We start from the raw sequence: 20,683 nt of genomic DNA on the forward strand, positions 1-20,683 counted from the left end.
TGGATACCAAAATCCATGAATGTTCAAATCCCAATACATTCAGTGGAGTTAATAATAATAATAATAATAATAATAATAATAATAAATTTATTTATACCCCACCTCTCCAATGTTGTTCCTTATATGAAATAGCAAAATCAAGGTTTGGTTTTCAGCATTTATATCTTTTTGGAATATTTTCAAGTAGTCGATGGCTGAATCTATGTATAAATCTATGGATATGATTCTGTGGATATGGAGGGCTGACTGTACCCGCAATCTTATCCAAATCAGATTTAAGTCCAACTGAATGTAGTCAAACAGGTAGAACCATATTTAAAGTAAAATTTTACTTTATAAAATGTATAAGAATGTATACGTTACTCAATAAATATACTTAATACACCAGCATATAAAATAATACACAGCATAAAGATTTACATACAACAGCATATTTCCATCAGAACATGGTATCAATAGTGAAATACAACAGAGTCGGAAAGTCTTTCTTGACTCTACATGTTACAAGAGCAAAACCTTTCTTTCTTAAATATTTCAAGCATAATTCTTGTTTCACTAGAACATATCAGAATGTCAGTCTGAAAAAACTTCCATCAATACAGATGTTTAATAGAATGAAACATATTCAACTGTCTATACTTCTGCCAAGGACACTTTATTATAAGAGACTGAAAGATATCTTTTAAAAAAAACTAAATGAAATGAAATGAAGCCCATCTTCCAGATCACTGAAGTCAACTGCCACACCTTAGCAAATGTGTATACTACAGACAGACCGTCATGTCTACAAGAATAAAATACCTGCTGTGCAAAATTCTAACAATAATTATTTTTTATTTCTATAGATGTACATCCCACAAAGCACCCTGCTTTCTAAGACATTGTGATCCAGTGGCTGCGTCAGAAAATGTATTAAGCCAATGAATGAACCTTAGCGGTGGGTGCACTGACTTTTGTACCAGTGCCATTTGCCACACTTTTCGGTTCCACTGTTCTATTATTCATCTTGCAGGCATCGAATTCTAATGTCAATATTGATCAGAAGAACAGCAATGACAGTTGACACAATTTCTGCTTTTTGTTTTCATACAAATTCTCCAAAACCTGGTGGGGGGGGGTGGTTCAAAATGCCTAGGCATCTGCAACAGCTGTTGAATGCCTGGGGGTTTTCCAGCCATTAACACCAAAGAATCAAAGATTTGCCATTACTTTCTTGCATTTCTTTCTTGCATTTGATTACTATCGCCTATCTTATTAAAATGAAACTCTCCAGCTGATAATTTTTAATCTGAGCCTATTTCCTGTACTTTTGTTTGAAGTGGAGAGTTGATGGTGTTTTTTTTTAAGAAACCCTGTGTGAAATATTACTACAAACACTGCCTGAATGCCAAGTAAATATGCCTGGATAAATTATTTCTGAAAACAATACAAAATATTTCGGTTCCATCTAGATAAGTGTGCAATGATTTCTCAGTGCAGTCAATGGATTCGTTTTGCAACATGCTTCGCAATCAGCAGCCCAACACTGCAGGGGATTCTGCTGGTCTGAGAAAAAAACTGCAAAGTATACATGAGGGGGCTAGTGTGATGTGGAGGTTTGAGCATTGGACTATGGCTATATTTTCACTGCAGAAATTTAAAACAGATCTAACTGCCATGGCTGAATGCTATGGAATTCTGAGATTTGTAGTTTTATTAGTTATTTAGCCTGCTCTGTCAGAGAGATCTGATGCCACAAAAAATTACAAATGTTACGATTCCCTAAGATGGAGCCATGGCAGTTAAAGCTGTGTAAAACTATTATCTCTGTAGTGCAGATGCAGGCTGAAGTTCAAATCCCTCATGAAAACCCACTGGGTGACCAAGCGCAAGGCACACACTCTCTGCCTTACAGGAAGGCAGAAGCAAATACCTCTGAACAAATATTTCCTGGAAAACTGCATGATAGGGTTTTTGCCTTAAGGTTGCCATAAGTCAGAAACAACCTGAAGGGAGACAACATCAACATAGATGTGTAAGTAACTGGCCTTGGACTCTCTTTAAAAAGATCTCGAGATGATAGTTGCTGTTTTCTGATGTATATATATTTTTAGAAACTATAACACACGAAGCAACCTACATTCATACAGCACAAACTGGTCCTGAAACAAAACGTGGCAGTATCAAGTGTTCCTTCATAAGGTTCCACTCATGCCACATTCCAGGACTTCCCACCTATCTTTTCTCTTCCCTCACCCATTTCAAGATCATTCCTTTGGCTTCCTCTTCTAGCTTATGATATCTCCATCTTGTGTTCAGGCAGTACTTTTTTTTTTAATTACAGAAAGGTACTCAGGTAACAGAGCAGTAGTATTGATAATTTGCAAGTAATGTGGGTTCATTAAACTGTATCTTTCTATAATTAATTTTGAAGGGAAATATGCTGAGCTTCCCAAAGAACCACCAAAGACATCCAGCAGATACAGGGGCCAGGATAGCTACCCAGATCATCCCCGGGGATGGGTGGGTGTTTGCACCTGTCTCTGTGCCATGGGCAAACTACAACTATGCGTCCCTTACCTCTCTCCACCATTAGCATGATGAGGGAGAAGATCCCTGTCATCACATCTGATCTGGAAACAGGCACCTTGCTGCATCCACGTAGCCAGGCATCCCATTTCCACATGAGTCACAGTGACGAGGGTCTTCTCACTAGCTACAATGGTGAAGAGAAGTAAGGGGTGCACAGGGCCATCTGATTTGCCAGGGTCTGAAGTAACTCTGTGGCAAATAGCTGGCGATTTTGTCCTGCACTAAGCTGCCTTTGACCTGGGATCAGGCAGGATCCACCAGTCTGCCAGATCCCAGCCCAGAGCTAATTGATGATGGGAGGCCAGGGAGAACACAGGGCTTTGGGTCTGTGTGGACAACCCCCTCAGTTAAGGCAGGACAGGTTCCTAGGCATTTCAAACATACCATGTAATGGTTTCTCTCATTAAAAAAAAATCCAGTTGGCACTGGCACTGGCACTGAAAAATCCTACTGATTTTTTTAAAATCAAATTCTATCATTTTGTGATGTCCCTGAAGCACAAATTAAAAATGGGAACAACAGGCAGCTGTTTTCATTCCTCACAATCTCTCCACCAATTGACATAGCTTCAAGTACTTCAAGTTTCTCTTGAGTTTTTGCCTGGATGTTGGCATCATCTGGGTCTGCAACGTTTATTGGCCAGACAGACCTATTTTCCATGCTGCTGTAGATAATTTCTGGTCCACTGAAGACGGTAGTCCCGTTATTGTGTATGTTACTTTCCCATGGGTGCTTTACTATTATAGTGCTGCTGTTTTTCATGTCCCCTGGAAAAAAAACAGCATAGAGGTGGGGCTCAGCAGCAGCCCAAAACTGTAGGGCTAAAATTCATTAATCATATCTAGATACGTGCAGATGTCTGGTCTCAGCTATATACTACCCTGCATCCTTATCTTTCCCAGTGATGCCAACATTAAGTCTGCTGTTTTAAACATTTTTTAATGCTTTATGAATTAGTCTTAAACTAAATGGTCTTACCTTGTCGTATAAAAGTTTGACTGGTGTCCAATAATATGTCACACCCTTCTACTATCATTCTTTCTATTGCAAGATTTTTCCGTATGTTTTCTGTATCACTCACTTCATCATGCATCACTCTGTTGAAAACCCATGAGGGGAAAAAAGAAATTTTAGATCCCATAAATAAATTGTTAACTGCATAAATATGCGTACACTAACTGGCCTAAATCCAGCTGGTACAGCAGTTGTATGAAATCAATGGGATACATTCAGCAATAGATCCAATGGTTCTTCCCTAGTTAGGAATAACAATTAGATGTGGACCATGAACACTGGAACCTGTCCAACTTTTATGACCTTCATAGAGACTTTCTTCTTGGCCCCACTAATATTTAAGGTCAGCTTGGTGATGACTGGAAAAATAATCTTTTTCGTTACTGTACTTTGCTATGGGAAGATTTGCCTGGAGTCTTAATCCCTTTAGCATTAGTAGAAGGTCCTTTTTCTTTCTCAGGTGCTTCATCTAGCTGAATTGTTACTGAATGGTTTTGAATGATTTCATACGTTACTGCCATTCCTTTGTTTTATGCTGTTTTACTCAGGCTAAGGGTTCTTCCAGAAAAAGAAATGTGTGAGGTGATTGCAGTGAAGTTTTCAGGATTTTTTCTCTATGTATCCAAATGACATTTACACTGGCCCAGATTCTTCACCAGCAATTCCCACTACCAGATGTGATATTTTATTCCCACCCTCAAATGTGTATTTTTAAATGTAGAGACATCTCAAAACAATATCTATCTATTTATCTATTATCTATTTTTAAGTTATAATGTTGTAGTCTATTTGTGAGACTGTGAGATCTTTTTTAAAAGAAAGAGAATATTTACTGTTCAAACTCCATAGGACAACCTAAGCAAATCACGCCCTGTTGAACCAACAACAACAACAACAACAACAACAACAACAACAACACTTTGGAAAAGCCCTAGTACAGATCCAAGAAATCTATGCAAGAGTCCTGAGTTACTTTTTTGGACTATACCTCCCACTACATGTTTGTTAGTGGGAGAAGAGTTCTGAGAGACGCAAAGTAACTTTTTCTAAACTCTAGTTTTAATGTTGAAGATTTACCACTTCCCATTATTCATAAGAGGATGCACATAGAAGCTCACGTTTTATCTCCTGCATAACCTTCCTCAGTCAGAATTCAGAACCATTAGTCTGGAATAGCAGTATGGCAAGGGGTCTTGTAGCATCTTTGAGGCTAACTATGCAAAAGATGTTGTAGTATAAATTTTTGTAGACTTGGTCTATAATCTGCATCTGAGGAAGTAGACCAAGTCTATAAAAGCTTATGCTACAACCTCTTCCACTCAATCAACAATTCAACATTTTTAGCATATTGCTCCAAGAACAGAAAACAGCCCTTAAAATATCACAAATGAAGACATGAATAACCATGTTGGCATTGGCTAGAATGCTAGGTGTGAACAACATTTACTTGTTCATAACTTCAGTAGGTAATCTTGGGAATTCATGATTCAAGGTAGAGATTAGGATACTCTGCCAGCCCCACATTGCTGTCTGGACTCCCAGTTCCCATCAGCTCTAACTGGCATACTTAATAGTCATGCATGATGAGAGCTGAAGATCAAAAGCATCTAGAGAACCACTTCTATTTAAAAGCCTTTTTAAAAAATTAACTGTGAATTCCTAAGAAAAAGTATAGAATACAAATATAATAAATAAATAAATAAATAAATAAATAAATAAATAAATAAATAAATGTAATCTGCCAGGCAATAGAAAATGGAAATACATTTCAGAACAGAAGAAAACACATCACTATTGTTACAATATTTGTTTCTGTTTTATAAAATGTTCCACTGATATTTGCCTACTGATATACTTCATTGAACTAGAACTGTCTGTACCAAAAATTCTCAAGTTACTCAGTGTATTAAAGTCACATTTTTTCCATTGAAATAGCATACAGTTTCTAAGAAAATATATCTAAACAACAGCTTTCTATATGCATAGTTCATGTCCGTAGCACATAAACAAGAATAAAGATTGAGATAAAGTATTAGTAGTTTCTGAAAGCGGAGCCACCTGGAATATCCATAGCTCATATCTTATATTCCTATGATAAAAAAAACACAGACAACTTCTTTATGCACATGAGTTTTGTGCCTATGTAAACTAGGCTGAGAAAAAAATTCATATATTATTCATGTAAAACTATGCTTATACTGGGTAATATTGGTTGTTGAGTGATCTCTGAAAAGCCAGAATCATTCTCTGGGGACACTTTTTATTTTTCCTGTGCTCACATACACCTTAATTCCACTTTGGAAAATTCCACTTTGAAAAAGAATGTACAGATATCATAATTTGCAATTTCTATTTTAGTCTCATATAGGGTTGCCAGGTAGAAAAAGGCACAAGGCTCTTGCCCCTTTAATGATTGTGTAGAAGAGGAAATTTCAACAGCTACTGCTTGTCATGCAGCAACACTTGCTGAATACACAGACACAGACACACACACACATATATAAGGGACAGGAGCCCTCTCCCTTATTGCACTTGGCAGCAATAACCTTGCATTCATAGAATAAATGGAGTCTCACCTTGACAATTCTTCTAGCTTGGATTTAGCAAATTCAAGGCTTTTTCTTTCCACATGTTCATGTGGTGTATGAGCCAGAAGTTCATGAAGGGTTATAATATATCTAGGGATCTAAAAACAAATTAAAGGGTTTAGCAGCAATCAATTAAAAATGATTTTAAATATGATAGTTCAAAACAGCTTCCAAATATAATTAAGAAATATTAATCTCTTATTAAAAGCAGATGGAAATGCTACTCTTTACAAATCTAAAGGCCCTTCCACCAGATAAAATCAATACAGTACTTCAACAGCAACAGGCATTAGGATTAACAATCAAAATTATACAAATAGTTTTTAAAAATACACCAGTAACAACAACAACAAAAAACCCTACCTGGAACATGGGATAAGTAAGGAACGTTTCAAGCATTCTGCCCTCACATGCAGGGTTGGCTTCATATTGCTTCAAAAGTTTGTCAAAATCTCTGTTCTGCTTGCAGTTTGCAAGAACCTGGAGACTGTACTGATGATTTCTAACAAATTCTTGATAAATATTCAGCATAGGTAGCAGGATATCAAATAAATCAGCTATAAAAGAGAAAGAGAAATAGTTGGGTTGTGCTGGAAGTCACCATAAGAAAAACAAAAACTTAAAATTAAATTATTTACACTGGAGGAATGGCACAATCTGTGTGATTCACCTAGTACTACGATCATTTGGCTGCTACTAAACTTTAACAATAGTAGCAATCTAATCTAATTTCTGACTAGGTTGTTAAACTAATATTAATCTCTGACTAGGTGACTGAAGTCACCTGATAGAAGCTGTGTGGCATTTAAGTAATATAAATAGAAAGACATTTAAAAGGCATCTCTTTTCTAGGTACAAAGATCCAGAGTTAAGGAAATCTAAACCATGCAGTTGCTGAAGACAGAGAGCGTCTTGAAGCCACCTATGTCTTGGCAACTGCCCGACTTCTGGGCACCTTCAGGGTAGCTCCGGCTTTAAAGGGCCATCAATTCGGCCCTAAGTTTTTTATTCCTTCCAAATATGTTTGGTTTGTCCAGATTAAATCTAAAGTTATTTAAAGTGTGCAGAGATAAGAATGTTCATTTCCAAATTAATTTACTATCCTGTCCTATTCAAAGACATACCTTTCTTTATTTTTAATTTGACAAAGATTTGGTAGTCTCTAACACCACTGAATCAATCCTAAACTATCTCTTAAGGACAAAGTGACCAAACTGAGCATGAGACAAAATTAATCATTTCAAAAGATCACCATGTTTGGTAAACTGGGAGGCTGTAGTAAAAGAGGAAGAGTGCATTGCAAGTGTGTAGACTCCACCAAGGAAGCTACTGCCTTGAGTTTGCAGGACCTCAGTAGGGTTGTTTAAGATAGGATGTCTTAGAGGTCTCTGATTCATTTGGTTGCCATAATTTGAAGCTGACATGATGGCAGTTAACAATAACAATAACAGTACTTATCCATATATTATTATGGAATTTTTGGAAAATAACATGAAAATTGCATTTTAATATAAGAAAACAATTAGGGTTACCTAAAATAAGAGTTGGCCAGTTTGCTATTCTTGCTTTTAATCCTTGATGAAATATTTCATGCAGAAACATTATTGTTTCACTGGAAAGAAATAAAAGTCTGTTACAAAAAGGAATTATTTCAATGTTATTTGCACCTATCACATGGAGTCTGATCCCAAACATATCTGCATAAGCAGCTGTTGTTCTTAAATGGCAATTAAACAAGCATACCTTCCTAACCCGCTCCAGCCATAAAAATGTCGGAGCTAGGATTGTATGTTCAGGGTTTATGAAACATGGGGAAAAGCCCTGACTCTTCCATCTTTTTCTTGGGGAAAAATTGTACATTTTCAGAATTTTCTTTTTAAAATTCTATATTGGCACCCTCTACAGATTGAATGTCATTTCTTACTTTAGAAATATAAAAAGTATGATCTATAGCTTTGTTTGGCATAAAATGATTATTTGTATATTAGAAGTAAAGTTTATTAAGAAAATGATTACATTTTTATTTCTTTTTAAATTGTTATTTAATTTTTTCTTAGAAAAGGAACTATAAGGTCTTGAACTCTTAAGAAACCTCTTTGGTTTTGCCAGTTTATGAGAACCAACCAATCAAACAAAAGAAGAGAAGAATCATCCATATCAGTAAAACAAAGACATTTCAAGCAAATACAGTTCGCCCTATCTATATGCGGGGGATAGGTTCTGTGCGTATGGGGAAAAGAGCATAGGAAAGAGCATAGGGAATAATTAGGCATGTGCACATGGCGGCACATGGGGTGCACAGCGTGGGTACGCACCTCATTACTTCTAATGGGGCTTGCCTTCCGCGTAAGTGCAATGCAGCAGCTAACAAGGCCAATGCAATTTTAGGCTGCATCAATAGAAGTATAGTGTCTAGATCAAGAGAAGTAATAGTGCCACTATATTCTGCTCTGGTCAGGCCCCACCTGGAATATTGTGTCCAGTTTTGGGCAGCACAATTTAAAAAAGGGTGTTGAGAAACTGGAGCTTGTCCAAAGGAGGGCAACTAAAATGGTGAAGGGTCTGGAAACCATGCCCTATGAGGAACGACGTAGGGAGCTGGGGATGTTTAGCCTGGAGAAGAGAAGGTTAAGTGATGATATGATAGGCCTGTTTAAATATTTGAAGGGATGTCATATTGAGGAGGGAGCAAGCTTATTTTCTGCTGCTCCAGTGATTAGGACCCGGAGCAATGGATGCAAGCTACAGAAAAAGAGATTCCACCTCAACATTAGGAAGAACTTCCTGACAGTCAGGGCTGTTCGACAGTGGAACACACTCCCTCGGAGTGTAGTGGAGTCTCCCTCCTTGGAGGTCTTTAAACAGAGGCTGAATGGCCATCTGTCGGGGATGCAATGATTTAAATTTCCTGCATGGCAGGGGGTTGGACTGGATGGCCCTTGCAGTCTCTTCCAACTCTATGATTCTATGATTCAATGATTCTATTATGTCATAACTGGATGTATTTTCCTAATGCATGCATATCAGCACCATATATTTGTGTCCATTGGCTACAACTGTTTGTTTCTTTCTTGTAAACTCACCATGCACTGGCAGCTAATGGCTCACATGCTGGTCTGTGGACCACCACTTTGCATAGTAGTACACAGTCTTACATAAAATCTACCTGCTACATAGTTTTTAGAAACAATATAGGGGTAATAAATTTGTGAACATTTTGTCTTAAACATTCTTTTCATAATTATAAAAGAAATTATTCTATAATCATTTTTCCACACACACACACCCAAAAAATAAGGGTTTTGCAGGAAAACAGGGGAAATTATATTTTCCACAAGTTTTTCATTTATTTTCCTGGCTTTCACATCTTTGCTCTCTACTGTCTTCTACTGTTCTGGTGGCTACACTAGCTAGTATGACAGAATGGGGCTTTCTATCGGCTGACAGACATGGATCTATTACATCAAAAACAATTGCATTTTCCCAGATGGATCATCAACTAGGCCAGCTCTGAATCTGGCACACTGAATCTCCATTCATTCCCTGTCAGTGGGGGAAATATATTTTCATATATGATAATTTTCAAATAAGTGCCCATGTTAGTCTCTTGCAGCATAAAAAGAATAAAAGGGGGGGGGGGATGTTGTATATGGGTATAGTTGGTTAAAAAGCCCAGTAAAATTGCTCCTTCAAGTCAATGAGTCTTGAATATACACGAATTTCTGTTTACACAGGTGTGGTCCAGAACGGATCCCCTGCAAAAACAGAGGGGTGACTGTGCAATAATATAGCACAAAGCATTAAATTCTACTTAATTTATATTAATGCTCTGAATTAAATCCTCCATGGCAGGGCTGCCCCAGCTATTTTGCTACCGGAGACAAAGGACAAGATGGCACCTCCAAAATGGCACCCCCTCACCACACCATGCACAAATATCAGTTGGATTGGCAAGTGGATATTTAAATGCTGATGACAGAACAGTATCCTTAACCATATCTGAGGCTGACAGGATAGCCAGGTGACCCAGAATAGTCCTCAATCAGAGGGGAACAGGCAAGAAAAAGAATATCAAGGAAGAAGGCCTGCAAGTTGTCTTACTTTGCCCAACGGTAAGGCCAGCCCTGCTCCATGGTTCAGTTTATGATAAGTCATACCGAAGGAGAGAAAACAGACACAGATGAGCCAACTTAATTCAGCCATGATGGAATGAGAATTAGAAACTATATTAAATCATACCTGTTGAGGAATATACTACTGACATCATCATGACTAATTGGTGGTTTCTTTGAACTCGCAGCCATTCTTAATGGTCTTAGAAAGCAATTAACAAGGATGTAAAGTTGATGCACATATTCTGATTCAGCTTCAACCATATTGAAAACAATCTGATTTCTTTTTCGCATGCTCTCTGCATGTGGGGAACAAATATAATCTTGGACTATAGTCTTCCATTTTCTTCTGCACAACCAACCTCGCATAAAACTCTGGACCTAAAAATAAAATAAATTATTGATTGAATTAAAATTAAAATGTATTTATTAATTTATAATTAATTTATAATTTAAAAATAATGGTCATTTACAAAAATAATAGGTCCCTCTGGAATGTCTGACATTACTGTAAAAAAGAGAACAGAAATGTGTGAAGCTAGAACAGAAACAATAGGAAACTGCCTTATACCTATAGTACATGCTGTTCAATATTACATGGACTATTGGTATAAATGAAAGCACCTTTCCAGGAATGCAGACAGTAGTCTTTCATAGTTAACTCTGTTAATGACCCTGATTGAACCTGGGGCTGCAGACAAAATATAGAGTTTGTTTCCATTGTTTCATAACTGCACATGTCATAATATGAAGTGTTATATTCCAAACCCATCTTCTCTTGAGGTAAGAAGAATAAAAAACCCTGGCTATTGAGGAACACCACATACACACTGCAGTTCACCCAAGATTTCAGACTGAGATAGTGAAATAGGATCTAAAAAGGAGTCTAAAGTAGATATTGATCGAGAATAAAAACCAGTGTGGTGTAGTGGTTTGAATGTTGGACTATGACTCTGGAGATCAGGGTTCAAATCCCCATTCAGCCATGGAAACGCCGTGGGTGATCTTAGGCAAGTCACATTCTCTCATCTCAGGGAAGGCAAAAGCAAACCCCCTTGGAATGAATCTTGCCAAGAAAACCTCATGATAGCTTCAACTAAGGGTTGCCATAGGTTGAAACAATGTGAAGCACACATCAACAAACAATCAAGAATTAAAGGCTCAGTAAACTACTTGGAACAGCACATAACAGTAAGTTGTTTGGATGCAAATAATCTAAGCTGGACATTAATTATGCTAAAAATGCCAAGGGCCACACTGCTTTGTATTATTTGTATTTCACTCTGTCTCATTACCAGTACAAAAAGTAAAATTTAAGCAACTGTAGATGACACTTGTGAAATTAATAGCAGGAAGACATCTCTAAAATTTATTAACATTGCCAAGTACAGTCTCAAATTATCAGGGAGTATAGCTATGCCTAATCTTGAGACACAATATTATGCATTTTAATTGACTCAAGTGGTTAAATGTACAAGCTCCAGTACTTCAATTGCTTTGCTTCAATAGAAACAGAAACAGAATCAGAATCACATGAAACAGATATAGTTTAACCAGTATTGAAAAGAAAACAGCATAAGAAAATAACCATCCAATGACAACCCAAGAGATGTTTAACAACAGGAAAAAAATATTACCAGAACTTTTGTTTCCGTTTTTAGAGTACATTTATTTAAACAAAAACTTAAATACAATCAGTACGAGAGATGAAGAGATTATACACACACACACACACACACACACACACACACACACCCCATGTGTATATAAACAGGTGCAATTAAAGTTAAAGAGATGTGTAATTAAAGTTAAACTTGAACAAATTAATATTACCTAGAACATGTTATTCCACACTATGGAAGAGATACGACAGCTAAAAACATTGACAGCATTTAAAACAACATTAAAGACACATATGATATTGTACTATCATATTTTGATATTATATGGTTTTAAATTGTTTTTTAATTGTAATGTTAGATATTGTATTGTCCGAAATACTGTTGTAATCCCACTTCGATCCATCGGGAGAGGCGGGAAAACAGAAATAAAACTTGTTATTATAATTATTATTAAATCATGACTTTTAACTGGTATATTTTAAAGAAGATATTACTGTACAGTCGGCCCTCCTTACTCATGGATTTCTTATCCACGGATTCAAGCACCCACGGCTTGAAAATATTCCAAAAAAGTATAAATTCCAAATAGCAAACTTTGATTTTTCATTTTATATAAGGGACATCATTTTATTGTGTCATTGCATTTAATGGGACTTGAGCATCCACGGATTTTGTTATACACAGGGAGTCCTGGAACCCAACCCCAGCGGATAACAAGGGCCCACTGTATATGACTGTATTTTAATGGTTTTATAGTATTGTAATTTAACTGTTGGTTTTATGTGTTTTCTTCTTTAATTGCATTTTGTACTTTGTTATACTCTGCCTCAAACCTTGAGGAGAGGCGGGAAATAAATAAATTATCATCATCATCAAGATCATCATCATTTCCTTTTAAAAGCAGAACTTAAGGTCCCCCAAGAGCTCTTAATATATTTGAGACTTATTCCAGCAGTAATATAAATAAAACAAATAGATAAGCTTCCTGTAATATATAAAATATTACAAGAAGTGAAGTTTAGGCAATCCAAGGGAATGAAACAAGCAGTTCTAGTGTATTGACCAGTATATAAATTGACCCAGGATTTTAGGGTCAATTTTGGGACATAATTTTTTTTTTACTTATAGTCAAGTATATACTGTAATTAAGGAATGAGGAAGTGATGGACCAAGGAAGACAACTGTCAAATTATTTTTGTAAATGGAAATTAATTTGTCAGAAAAAAACACAACAATACAACAGTTTGCAAACTTTTTTTTAAAAAATGTTGTTTCTGTATTATACTGTGTCATTACTTTTTTGACCTGCTGCTCTGATATGACCTTTGAGGCATATGGACTTTACCCACATACTGTATAGTCCAAACAATACCATAAACCTATGTCTGCTTCAATTAACAGTATATTTCACCTTTACATAAAATTCTTTTTTTTTTAATACAGTGGGCTCTCGGTATCTGTTAGAATTTGCTTCCAGAATCCCTCTAGGATACCAAAATCTGTAGATGCTCAGGTCCCATTATATACAATAGCATAGTAAAATGGTGTCCCTTTTATAAAACTACAAAATTAAGGTTTGTCCATTGGAATTTTTGGAGAGGCGCAAGATTTTCTCAAGCCCTAGATGGTTCAATTTGTGGATACAAGTGTAATTTGAAGAAAAATATGGTCAATGTATGTGTGCACTCCATTTCTATACAATGTGTTGAAGTTTACCTTTTTGATTTTTTTGATATCTGGATCTTCTTCTTCTTGATTGCCTTGATAAGGTCGCATTCGTTCTTTAGTTTTATTGAGAGCTACAATCTGGCAAAACAAAAGAAATTAATAAAAATCATTAAGATTTTCTACCAGATCAAGCCTATTCCATAATTCTTACTTGAGACCTTAAGGATTTAGGCCCAGAACACACGAGCAGGAAGCGGTGTGCTGGCACCAATTCTAGGGTTCGGGAACGCACAGCAACCACACGCTCCTCAACCCTGGGACGTAACAGCGTCACAGCCCTTATGACATCTCAAAAAGAAGCTGCTCTATACAGCTTCTTCCTGCCTGCGCATCATTGGTGCAGCAACCGCATAGTCACACCAACGATCCAGAGGAGAAAGGGGCTGCCCTTTTCTCCTCGTTAGTGTCGGGGTGCATTGGGGGCATAAGGCGTAAGGGCACCCCTTTTCCAGGACAAGGAGAAGCAGCATTTTGCCCCTTCTCTTTGGCCCAGTAAAACGTCAGATTGGGGCCACAGGTTGGGTGTGCGGTTACTGTGGCCCCAATCCAGTGCTTCCAGGGGCAGCAAAGAGCTGTTCCTTACCGAGCTGTCTGTACAGCCCCTTACTTTCAAGACAGTGAAGTCTTCTAGCATAAAAATTATAATGTATGGGAATTTTATCACTAAGTGAAGTGAAGGGTAGATTGTATTCCATATATAAAATAGTCAGTAATTGCAGTACAGTAAAAATGAAGCAAGAAAAGTAAACTGCACTTGCTGTTGGAACATACCTCTGATTTAAGCCTTTCAATTTCTGTGTCTTGATCTTCAAGTTGATGTCGTAGCTGATTGGCTGAGATCTTTTCTGTTTCTACAATCTGAACTAGATGTATATATTTTTGCATTAATACTTCCCTTTCAATTAGGATATCTGAGTAACTACAAACAGACAAAGCAGAAAGGAAACATTTCAAGTTATCAGACATGATAGAAACTTTTGTGATCACTTTATGAACATGTAAATTGAAGAAACTTCTAAATCCTATGTTTAATAATGCAGTGAAGAAACAGCAGGCATAGCCAAGGGCTATGACAGATTTCACTTTTAATAATCATATTTTAAATTTTAAATTTGAATTTAAGAAAATGATTAGTTGAACTTGATCAGGATATAGTAGTTAGATTATAAATTGTCCAAATTCACATTTCCTGAATACATATGAACAATAATATAACTGTCTTTGGTATTCAAACTTCTTTGCATTTCTTTAATCATGTAATTCTTTAATCAAAAATGTGTGCAAAATGTGCATATTAGGAGAAACCCACACAACCTCCCTGCCTGATTTCTTTAAGCTTGCAAACTGATGTAGAAATAAGATGAAATAAATTGACATCTGGAATAATTAGAAATAGAAAGAAACTCACATTCACAGAACAACCCATTTCTATTTTTGACTGACACTTTCCCATTATTTTCAGCAAAATGTAGGTACTTCATACTTTTATAGGCATTTATTAATTGTATGTATTGGCAAGATACCACTCTTTAAACTTAAAGGGCCAGAATGGAAAATCAGGACACCAACATATTATTAATTTAAATAAATTACTGATAAATGCTGATATTAGAATATGTGTTTTATACAACTGATATTTATACACTGGAAAAATGAACAAGGGAGTTCTAAAACATTGTTTTAAGTGTTAAGAATTAATGCAAGTTGTTGCCCTTGAGAACTATATCTGGGAAGAGCAGTTTATTTTATAACGCTTTTGAAGGAAAGCATGTAATTCATTGGAATCAGTACTGAAATGTTTCACCTGTGTTTATATGAATTTCTATATGGAACGCTAGGACAGAGCAACACCAATTTCCATAGAAAAATTCTATTCCTGTATATTTTGTTCCCCACCCTACAGATCTTTTAACTTTGAAGGTTACCGCACCGAGGATAAAACGTTCCCCGATGCGTTACAAGCATAGGATTATGCTGTTAATTGGTTACTTGATAATGCTTTTCTTGTACAAAACCTTTTCTTCTTAGGTAGGCAACAGTGAAACAATGAAGGTTACCGCACCGGGGATAAAACGTTCCCTGATGCATTACAACGGGCACGAGCGGGGCCGCGCACGGAGCATGATGGGAACCCGATGGGGCCCAGAATGCTAGTTTACCGCACAGGGAACGCCGCCATTTCAAAACAGTTCCCAGAAATGGTGTCCCCTGGAACCTGATGGGAACCTGATGGGAACGCGCGGAAGCAGTGGCGGTGGCGTTCCCTGTGCGGTAAACTAGCGTTCTGGGCCCCATCAGGTTCCTATCACGCTCCTTGCGTAGCTCTGCTCGTGCCCGTTGCAACGCATCAGGGAATGTTTTATCCCCGGTGCAGTAACCTTCACTGTTTCACTGTTGCCTACCTAAGAAGAAAAGGTTTTGTACAAGAAAAGCATTATCAAGTAACCAATTAACAGCATAATCCTATGCGTGTCTATTCCTGCTGTGTTTAATGGGGCCATCTTACTTGATCACAGTTTAAATTGGCTATTCTTAAAATTCTGATTTTTTCCCCACTTTGAATCTATTGTTTAAAAATATTAAAATAAAGAATTTGGGGTATTTAAATGTCAATCTTTTCTTATTCAAACTAAACAAAACTATTATAAACTATTCATTATGATATAATGGTATTCTATCAATCAATGGGATATTTTGGGAATTATCATTAAACCTGCTTGCTGGCCTGGAAAACAAACCCCTATTAAATTAAATGGGAATAGCTCTTCAAGTCATTTTTTCCTGTGCAAACATAATAGTTATCCCTGTTACCCTCATTATCATCACCACCATCATGGAACAACAACTATACTGTACTGTACTTCTGTGCTTTCTGCTTTAACCCAGAATTCATACAGCCCCCAGGATTTTCCAGGCAGCATGGCTAGTAGTTACACTGAGTGGGGTATCTAGTACTTACAGCCCCAAAAGTAATTTGCCCAAAATGAGAAGGATGGCATTTGTATGAGAAGTAGCTATGACATTTATATCACCAACATGATACAATGGTTGTCATATTATTACGTGTGGGAAACTAATGTGGAAATCAGCTTCCCTGGTGATTCAATGATGCAAAAATCAGATTGGGACAGTGACCCATAGACTTGCCAAATCATAGCAGCAATATGGAAGAGGATTCAAAGAAATGGTCAACATCAAGAAGATCCAGTGCTCTGAAGCAAGATTTTATACTGGGCAATGGCCAAAAACTATCTAGGGGAAAGTAGCTGGAGCCCACACTGGGGATATGTATGACTTTTAGTGAGCAGTGCTGCTCAAGTGGAACAGAGTTAGGTGATGTTCCCACAACATAAGCAAAGCAGTCAACCAGGTAGAGCTGAGAAGGTCCTCACAGACCTATATATAGTAGAAGGGCCAGTGTGCTCCAGTGGTTTAAATGTTGTACTAAGCCTCTAAAGACCAGAGTTCAAATCCTCACTCAGTCATGGAAACCTCCTGGGAAGGCAAAGACAAACCCTCTCTGAACAAATCTTGCCAAGAAAACCCGGTGATAGCTTTGTCTTAATGGAAAAAACAAGGGCACGCAACAACATCAACAAATATAGCATGTAATGATGTGGCAGCATAAGCAAATGAGAGTTTTAGAGATTTGCTTATGAGTAATGTGAGGATGCACTGGCCAGAGAATTACTGCTGAGGTTCCTGGATTAGAATTCTTGTCTCTCTCAGTAGAAGAAAGAAGCAGACCTACAACAGATGTTTATGTTACTGCTACTTTACAATGGTGGTAACACCCCTGAGGCCACAATAAGTACACAAGAGAAAGCTGGAAATTCTGTCTAAGTAAACCCCAGGTTTGATTGATTAGAAACTAATTGTCATCACTGGAGTTGGTTTCATACCTGGCTTGGTGAATAGCCTCTACCCATTCTTCTCCATCTGCTTCTTCCTCACACCGGAGCTCAAGTGGCTTCTGTCCTTCATGGCCGAAAAGGACAGTGAAATAGTACTGTTAAGTTGTAAAAAAGGGGGGGAAAGAAAAAGAAAATAGTGTTTGAACACAAAATACAAAAGTGAACAAGATACAAACATTTAGTGTAGTATTAATATAGTCAACCATTCAATTCATTCTGGCTCACAATTTTAAAAAGTGTGCATTTTCAAAATGGGAAAGCATGGCTCAATGAGATCAAAGACCTATCTAGTCCAGCATTATTTTTTCTAAACAGTGGACAAGAGGTGCTAGTGGGAATCCCGCAAGGTAGCAAAAAGGGCCTTAAGAAAGAAGAAGAGTGAAGTGTGCATGTTGCTTTCAACTCATTTGCTTATTTGTTGTCTGAGGTTCTAACTTTGTTTTGCTTTGCTTTTAGGAAACAAGCCTTTTTGCAATATGCAGCTGATTAATAATATAATAAATTCAAAAGAACACACACACACACAAAACCAGAGTTAACATCTTTAGTCTAATAAGCCTTGCATTATTGCTTTCCCCAAACCCATTCACCTAAAGGAAGCCTCGAGGGACTATAAAACGATATTAAATGGGCAACAAAACAAGGGTTAAATGCAGGCTTCCCATCCTATTTGAGCCTGGCACATCACCCTCCTTCAGATTAATAAAATGCCTCACTTGCAAAAGCACATTAATATGGCTTGACATCAATATAGCTTGAATATATCGTCATTTTTTCACATTGCACTTAGTGATTCTTATCTTCTGCCAATGGAAATAAACTTCATTAGTGTTTAGGACTGGCTGGAAGTTAAGCAGAATCAGCTCTGGTTTTTACTTGGATGGGAGACCACCAATGAATACCAGGTAATTGGTTTGTATTTTAGACAAGGAAGGAATTGGCAAAACTACTTCTGAGTCTTTCTTGCCTAAGAAAACCCTATGAAATTCTTGATATTACCATAAATTGACAGGCAACATGAAGGCACAGACATACTCAGCTGACATCAAGCATTACCCAGCATGATCAAGGTCTCTTTTACTAATTAAGTCCACCTTGACAGCTTTCTGGTTCTTTTTTCTCTCTGTAAAACTCGCCTGCATTTACTTTAATTTATCTTACATTTATACATAGGAGGCTAAATGATGAGAACTGACTTTATAATAGGCTTATTCACTCTATGAAGACACTGTCACAGAATATATTGATTTCCATTTTTTCTTCCAAAATGCAGGCTCTTGAGCTTTAAATTTTGCAAAACATATACAGAAATAGCATCCAGTCTACAGCGCTATACAGACCGGCCTATAGTGCGCCCTCGTTATGTGCTAAGGGTTGGCCGAGGGCACACTGCCCATACGTGCTTCACCCCTAGCATGTGACGAGGGTGTCAAAATGGCAGCACCCTGTACACACGGGCGCTGACATTTTGACACAACGGACACTTAGCGTCTGCATATCCTGGTGTCATTGTGATGCTGTGAGTGCGCCATTGGCGCACTGTGGCGTTACAATCACGCCACAAGAAGAACCCGCTTTTTGCAGATTCTTTTTGCTGTGTGAGGGAGCCACGTGGTTTGTTCGCTGCGGCTCCCTCGCGCAGCAAAACAAGGCGCCGGCAGACCACCCTTTTTGGGTGGTCTGTACCTCGCCTATAAGATTCTCATTAGTTAGGCACCCACTACAACTGATACCTTCATTAATCTCTTGAGGATAGGGGTCAAATCTGCCTCTCGCATGTGGGTAATACATAGCATTACATAGAAAAGTGTAATGTGTTCTTTTGTTTTATTCTCCATTTGTCTCTTCCTTTCTCATGCAGACAGAATTTTATTTGTTGTTGTTATCCACCCTCAGGTCGATCTTGACCCATGGCGACGCTGTGGATAAGACATCTTCAAGGCTCCCTGTCCTGCACTGTTCTTCTTAGTTCCTGTAAACCTATACCTGTGACCTCCTTAATAGAGTCCATACATCTAGCATTGGCCTTCTTCTCTTTCTACTTCCCTCCTCCTTTCTTAGCATTTTGTTTTTTCCAGTGAGTTGTGCCTTCTCATGATGCTTCCGAAGTATGAGAGCCTCAATTTTGTCATTTGGCTTCCAGGGAGATTTCTGACTTGATCTGCTCTAGGACCCATTTGTTTGTCCTTTTGGCTGTCCATGGAATCCTCAGCACTCTTTTCCAGCACCACATCTTCTATCTTCTTTCTTAAAAGCCCAGCTCTCACATCCATACATGGTAATAGGGAATACAATGGCTTGTATGATTCCAACCTTAATGCCAGCTGTATATCTTTGAATTTTGGGATCTTTTCTAGTTCTTTCATAGCTGTGCTCCCCATTCTCTCCATGTTCTCATTACTTCTCCCCAATATTTCTCATTACATCTCATTAGAAAATTGTGTCTGTACTGTATAAAACAAGTTATAAAGTAATAATTTGAAGGGTTGTTGAAACTGACCTTTTGGGGTGCCTTTTCTATAGACACCACAATTTGATTATATGGCTTAGCTTTCAGATGAAACTCTTGCTGTTTGTTAATTACATTAAAAAGAAATGGGGAAGATGTTTTATAAGGGCACGTTTCCCTATATGAGTATGACTTAATTTGGAAAAAAATAATATAAAAATTGAAAGCTACTAACCTTAGAAGTATTTCATTTGCACAGAGGTTACATGCAAGCTGGTGTTGGTAGAAAATAACATAATCACCAGCAGGGCTATGCTTAGAACAGATATACTTCTCATACCCAACTATCTTGTGCTACTTCCCTTATATTATTACTTTTTAATTAATATCAGATATATTATGAACTTTTTTGTTGGCACTGAATATAAAATAAAGTCATTCATGTGGAATTGAAATTAATGTTTCCTCAAATGTGTGAAAGGATGCCTAAATAGCATTCTTGAAGAATGGCAAATATTGTCATCTCAACGTTAAGCAACGAACTACAAAGATATTGCGACTATAAGATAGTACTACAACTACTTGGGGGCCACCCTTTTTCTGTCAGTCAGGGATATTCATCTGATTTTTTTTTTCATTGTGAATTAATGACTGGTACTTACCCTCTAAATATACACTTCAGTTA

At 37.4% G+C, this 20,683-nt stretch overlaps 1 protein-coding gene across 3 annotated transcripts in view; it reads right to left on the reverse strand.

The window, feature by feature from the left end:
• The window catches only part of RASGRF2 (Ras protein specific guanine nucleotide releasing factor 2), a 156,149-nt gene that overhangs the window by 90,811 nt on the left and 44,655 nt on the right, over nt 1-20,683 (reverse strand). For all 3 annotated transcript variants that reach the window (XM_089493837.1, XM_089493835.1, XM_089493827.1), the window contains exons 2-9: nt 17,538-17,644; nt 14,407-14,554; nt 13,624-13,713; nt 10,413-10,666; nt 7,706-7,785; nt 6,537-6,730; nt 6,162-6,271; nt 3,550-3,668 (exon numbers count right to left, since the gene is read on the reverse strand). In XM_089493837.1, the coding sequence (XP_089349963.1) occupies nt 3,550-3,668; nt 6,162-6,271; nt 6,537-6,730; nt 7,706-7,785; nt 10,413-10,666; nt 13,624-13,713; nt 14,407-14,554; nt 17,538-17,644 (1,102 nt within the window). The remainder of the gene's footprint in view (nt 1-3,549; nt 3,669-6,161; nt 6,272-6,536; nt 6,731-7,705; nt 7,786-10,412; nt 10,667-13,623; nt 13,714-14,406; nt 14,555-17,537; nt 17,645-20,683) is intronic.

Source organism: Sceloporus occidentalis, unplaced genomic scaffold, assembly GCF_023333645.1.
Source record: "Sceloporus occidentalis isolate IW3139 unplaced genomic scaffold, rSceOcc1.0.p SCAF_1, whole genome shotgun sequence".
Classification (NCBI taxonomy): Eukaryota; Metazoa; Chordata; class Lepidosauria; order Squamata; family Phrynosomatidae; genus Sceloporus; species Sceloporus occidentalis.